Below are 6,141 nucleotides of genomic sequence, written 5' to 3'. Positions count from 1 at the left end.
TCAAATGAGAAAATGTTAATGTCGAGCAACTTGGGTCTTACATACCTTTTATAACGAAATTGATTTTAAACATTTTTCAACAATATGGACAACATAAATACTATAACACTGCAGAATAAAACCATACCACTACACTGCAGAATGATGCATCTCCTGTCCGGTAATCAGTTCATCGAACGGTCGGAGACGTTAAATGAACGATGATTTGGTGGTGCCATTGTTTCGGTTTACATTGTTGTGATAGTAGGTGTAACCAAACCATGTCTATTCTCCCAATGAGATAGGTAGCCTTCTTGGTGTTCTTTCTGATCATGCAACCCTTCACATGTTATTTTATGCAATTTATCCCCATCAGTTGCAGGATTCGTATTAGTTGTGTGTCATACCAAATTGTCGCATAACCCGATTAGGTCTGTGCATCTCTACAATGTCAAAACAAATAAGTCGTCATCAGGTTCTTTCGGATCACACTCCACAAACACTGCGAGGTCCAAACAAAATATTCAATTGAACAATGTATGTAATGCCTCCAATATTATGAACTATTAATTCAATTTGCTCCGAAGAAATAAATAGAATAAAAATTCACATAAAACAATTTATAAAAATGTTTAAACGTAGAGGACTAAAGTGATTGCTTATGTGGAAAATAATAAGTAACAAGTAATAAAACAGAAATGCATTAGTACTAAACTCAAGGCCCTACTTCGGAATATATGATGATAATTGATATGTATCTGGTCCTCCTCCAGCGGCTCGAGTATTTATCGCATTATTCGTACTGCGTGAGACGTCGTGTGTGAGAAAGTAAAAACACATTTTCATCTGCACATGGATTTCTGTCAATATATGTATCACCATAATTACCATAAAAATTTTCATGGTAATTTTTTAATAAAAACCCCACGAGTTGAGCGTATGAGAAACAGTAGATCTCTTGTGATACCGTTTTATATATCTTTATTCGTGAGGCGGATCAAACATACTCATATTTACAATAAAAAAGTAATATTTTCTTTTTATATATGACTCAAATAGAATATTTTTTTTCACAAAATTGACATGTGAGATTGTTTCACATGAGCTTTTATGATGTAACAATTACAAACGGAAGTTTTTTGAGTTGAAAGAGCAGCAGAGATGACATAAAAACATGTATGAAACAAAATAAGCAGATTGAATAAGTATTTCATAATAAATACATTTGTGGAACCAACATAAAACCCAAAAATATAATGCAAAAAAACTTGTGTGAGACGATCTCACGGGTCGTATTTGTGAGAGATATTTTATTTGGGTCATCCATAAAAAAATATTACTTTTTATGCTAAGAGTATTATTTTTTGTTGTGAATATGGGTAGAGTTGACCCGTCTCACAGATTAGGATCCGTGATACGGTCTCACATGAGACTCACTCAAAATATAAACCAAATTTTCATTATTGAGATGAACCGCTAAAAATTGATCCCCTTGAATAATATGGTACTTTCAATTTTCTCATTAATCAGAGTTTTTCAAAATAAAATCTTTTTTTTTCTGGACTCAAATATAAAAGACATAATATATGTTATTTGAAAGACATATTCTTTTAAATGCTCACAACCATTAGCATAAAACTTTAAAATCCATAGTCGGTTAACCCTTACTTTTAATCCGTGTTTAAAAATAGTATTAAACGTGAAACGTGACAAAAATACCACGATTCGATTAAAAATATTATTAAACGTGAAACGTAACGAAAATATCACGATTCCAAAAAGACAAGAAAATTGGTCAAATGTTGATTGACCACATTAAGCATCGTTAAACACTCTTACTTGCAATTAAACATGATTTTTTTTTCAAATTTTAAATTAACTTATTTAAAATTAAAACCTTTATAAACGAAATAATGGGTTTTTTTTTTTTTTCGAAAGGCGAAATAATGGTTGTGAGCATTTAAAAGCCCAAAATCACCATTGAATTTTGCACCAAAACCCCAGGAGGGCCTACCGAAAAGAAAGAACGAGAGCCGTGATAACCTACATTCTCANCAAATTTTAAATTAACTTATTTAAAATTAAAACCTTTTATAAACAAAATAATGGGTTTTTTTTGAAAGGCAAAATAATGGTTGGGAGCATTTAAAATAGGAGTGTTCAAATTTCGGATAAAACCGAAAAAACCAAAAATCCAAACCGAAAAAACCGAACACCGAACCGAACCGAAACAGAATTTTGTAATTCGGATATAAATGTTAAAACCGATGTTTAATTGATTCGGTTTCGGATTATATATATGACAAAACCGAAATTTCATTAAATTAATAATTTTTTTATATTTTTATTTATATTATATATTTTGATATAATATTTAGTGAATGAACAACCATTTTGAACAATTTTTAGTTGATTGTTGTTTGTTTAATTAATTACACCTTATATTTAAATATTTTACTAAGAAAACATGTAGAAAGTTAACATATTTTATTTTATAATATATTTATATTATTAATTTAAATAATTATACTAAAACCGAATTAGCCGAACCGTTTTGGTAGAAAACCGAACTGAACCGAAAAAAATTGATCCGGATATCGGATTATATATTTCTAAAATCGAAAACCGAAAAAATCGAAAATCGAATCGAACCGACCGATTAACATACTAATTTAAAAGCCCAAAGTCCCCATTGAATTTTGCACCAAAACCCCAGGATTGCCTACCGAAAAGAAAGAACGAGAGCCGTGATAACCTACATTCTCAGTCTCTAATGGCGAACTGAGAAGGGATTCATTCGCGTGCACTTTCTGAAGACGAAGAAATGAAAGGCGATACTTTCGTGACGCCGGGTGAAGTACTGGGAAAAGCCGCCGAGTTGAGAGCAGGAATGGGAGCCTATGTTTCAGCCCATGATAAAACCGTGTACGCTTCCCTCACTGGGTTCATCTCCATCACCCCTGCTCTCCCGGAATCGGCTGACCAGGTTAATTTTCTGGAAAAACCCATCTTTGTTATGATGTTTTGGTGTTGAATTTGGATCAAATATTCGATTTTTTTTTAATTTGTTAAAAACTTGTTGCGTTGTTTGATATTTTTATTTATCAGAGGCCAACGGTGGAGGTGACGGGTCACAAGGCGCATGGTCCAGTTCCAGAACCTGGTGTTATTGTCATTGCAAGAGTAAGAATTTGTTTTAAGGAGGTATTTTTGTAAAAAGGATACCGGGCTTGCTTTGCGTTAAAAGTTTGTGGTGTTGGTGTGAAATTCTAATGCCAGAGTGTGAGTATTGTTATTTTTTCCTCTAAGATTGTATAGAGAATTTGAGTGGTGTTTGTTCTTACGAGGAGCCGAGGAAGTAAGAGGTTGGGGCACATACTTTGTTTGAAAAGGTGTTGCGAAGTTGAAAGTTCAAATATGGGGATGGTTGAACTGTTTTATTCCCCCGGAAAAGACAAATGCTAGTAATCAATAGCTAGTAAAATTTTGTGTAGCTATGCATATCGTTCAAAGTCTGTGTGTGAATTTTCAAGTGAGAAAATGGGTAGTATTTCTGGTGATTTTACTTTTACGAGTATTGTTTGGCTGTTGTCACTGAAACAGAAATTTGAACTGATTTAAAATTTCTGAACTGTAGACGGGCTTCTTTTATTTCTTTGGCCAACTTGTGTAACTACCTTAGACAATCTCTGAAGTCCTCTTTTTTTTTTTTTTTTTTTTTTTTTTTTTTTTTTTTTTTNAATAAGGAGGAGTGGTATTTGATTTATTGCTTAGGGTTCATCAGTTAATTAAACTCTACGTGGTTGTGGCTGAAGAATGTTATTGGTTTTACATTTTCTTTTTAGAATTTTAATTAATTTTTGGTGCTAACTTTTTGTTAATTTCGTTTTATTTTGTTACTTGTTTTGGTGACAGTGATGGTGGTTTTATTCGTCATTTGATTTATTCTATTCGCTGTGACAGGTAACAAAAGTGATGGCTAAAATGGCTTCAGCTGATATAATGTGTGTGGGTCCTAAGTCTGTAAGAGAGAAGTTTTCTGGCACTATTAGGTACGAAAAATAGCTCTGAGAAGGTATTACAGTCACCACTAGTACAGAGAAGATTGGGGTTTAGATTTTTGGTAACATCAGAAATGGCTGATTGCATGAATCTTGGTATCGGAACAACTAGCAAATCTATAATTTAAATGAAGCTTCAGTCGTTTATCTTTATGTTTATGTTTGTTACTTTCATTGATTTTAGAGCTAATGAACCGCACACACAAAATACTTATAGCCTTCTTTTTATGTTTTTCGACGTCTTATCTTGTATTGCTTGTGGTCCAAATCATGACTGATTCGGATTCTTCATTGTTTGTTTTTATGATTTGTAACAGACAACAAGATGTCAGAGCAACTGAGATTGACAAAATAGATATGCACACCTCGTTTCGGCCTGGGGACATTGTTAAAGCTTTAGTTGTATCCTTCATGCTTCATGTTTATATAATATATTCAAGTATTTTTTTCAACATAAATCATAGTTGGCGAGTGTCATCGATAAAGCCAAATGAGTCATGTCTACTACATGTGGAAGTTTTATAGAGTACCAGCGTCATTTTTCATTATGACAAGTTATTGGCAAATGGCAATCCTTGGTTCGATGAAGACAATGTCCCTCCGATTACTTTATGACATCGTTTGGTTTGTGGGATTGGATAATAAAGGGCATATAGTACGGATAACAAAAGGAATAAATAATATGGATGACACAGAGAAATATATCTCCAATTTTTATAGAACTCAAGTCAAACGCAGGATGAAACAAGATGTGAAAATAATTAATGTCTTATCCTTTGCATCAAACAATGTCTATATGTAATGTCCTGTTTTAGATTAGTTTTTGTTTATAAATAAATAGCATCTACTCTTTGATTTGGAACTTATTTGCTCATCGGGTTTGGTTTGTTCACCATGACATTTCTCCTTCAAAAAGCTCTCCCTCGGCGATGCAAGATCATATTATTTATCAACTGCCAAAAATGAACTCGGTGTTGTTTCTGCTGAAAGTGCCGCTGGTACGTTCCTCTTGTCTATTTAATTAGTTTCTGTTATTCGACATAGAAAAACTATATTTCAAGCAAACAAGGTTGTCTCTAATGAATTTGTCGGCCTTGCTTCAGTAGGATATTAAAAATTCTTTGAATCATTAAGTTAACTTATTCGAGTATTGTAGTTCTTTTTAGCTTCAATCTTTCAAATTAGGCTCATGTTATCTATATGCATATGACACCTTTTTTGTTCTTCAACCAACCCTTCTCGGAAAGCCCCCAGTGTGGACCCGAGTTTATGAAATATGTGAACGTTTGGTATGTGGTCATGGATTTCGATTTCCCGTATTAACATCTTCTCAGGCGAGCCTGTCACTCAAACCATGTGCCGTTTACTTGGCTAACGTGGTTGCAGACTGTCAGCCCATGGGTTTACCCAATGCGTGCAACAAAGGATACCTCGTCATTAAAAAAAACAATCCTTCTTGAATTGCTGTATGAACCGTGTGATGGTGATTTGTAGGTGCAACAATGGCTGCCATTAGTTGGACAGAAATGCAGTGTCCTCTAACAGGACAAATCGAGCAGAGAAAAGTTGCCAAAGTTGGAGTTTGACTTACAGAACTATGTTTCGCCTTAAAATCGAGCTGCAAAATGGTGCGGCTGGAGAAAACTGAGGTGAGGAGTAAAAAAATGTGCTTGTAGTAACATTAACTTACTTCCTTTAATCCTTTCTCGGAAAATCTTTAAGTGAACGCTCCTCCGACTTCAAAGTTTTGACACAAAGTAAACATCGATTATTTGTGTGTTCAATCTTCAACTTGCAATTCAATTTTTTGGGTATGGTAAATTCCAGGTTTTATTCAAGAAAAAGTGTGCCCTTATTTTGTGGCGCATATATATTTCCTTGATCTGTTTTGGAGCTCAAGTATTTGTATACTTTTGCTACAAAGACGTTCATGCTTAGGATTGGTTCTCTTTTCTATTCACTTGTAGGAGTTCTCATCTAATTCCCACATCCCCATCTTAGTCTTGCTTTTCGGGTGAAAAGAGAGAAAAAAATCGAAACGTGACACATTGGCTTGAATAGATGCCGTTGGATTCAGATACTAGTTGTTTCGTTAATATTT

The 6,141-nt window shown here is 33.9% G+C and overlaps 1 protein-coding gene across 1 annotated transcript; it reads left to right on the top strand.

Annotated features, from left to right (window-relative positions):
• The first annotated feature begins 2,667 nt into the window (after positions 1-2,667).
• On the top strand, positions 2,668-5,922 carry LOC140974047 (uncharacterized). Its single transcript, XM_073437262.1, has 6 exons — positions 2,668-2,965; positions 3,088-3,162; positions 3,943-4,031; positions 4,358-4,442; positions 4,957-5,038; positions 5,535-5,922. The coding sequence occupies exons 1-6, from the start codon at positions 2,804-2,806 to the stop codon at positions 5,624-5,626; spliced, it is 585 nt and encodes a 194-aa protein (XP_073293363.1). The 5' UTR covers positions 2,668-2,803; the 3' UTR covers positions 5,627-5,922.
• Positions 5,923-6,141: the final 219 nt, after the last annotated feature.

Source organism: Primulina huaijiensis, chromosome 3, assembly GCF_012295235.1.
Source record: "Primulina huaijiensis isolate GDHJ02 chromosome 3, ASM1229523v2, whole genome shotgun sequence".
Lineage (NCBI taxonomy): Eukaryota > Viridiplantae > Streptophyta > Magnoliopsida > Lamiales > Gesneriaceae > Primulina > Primulina huaijiensis.
The sequence above is the reverse complement of the archived record's forward strand: the minus strand, read 5'-3'. Positions and strand labels throughout refer to the sequence as shown.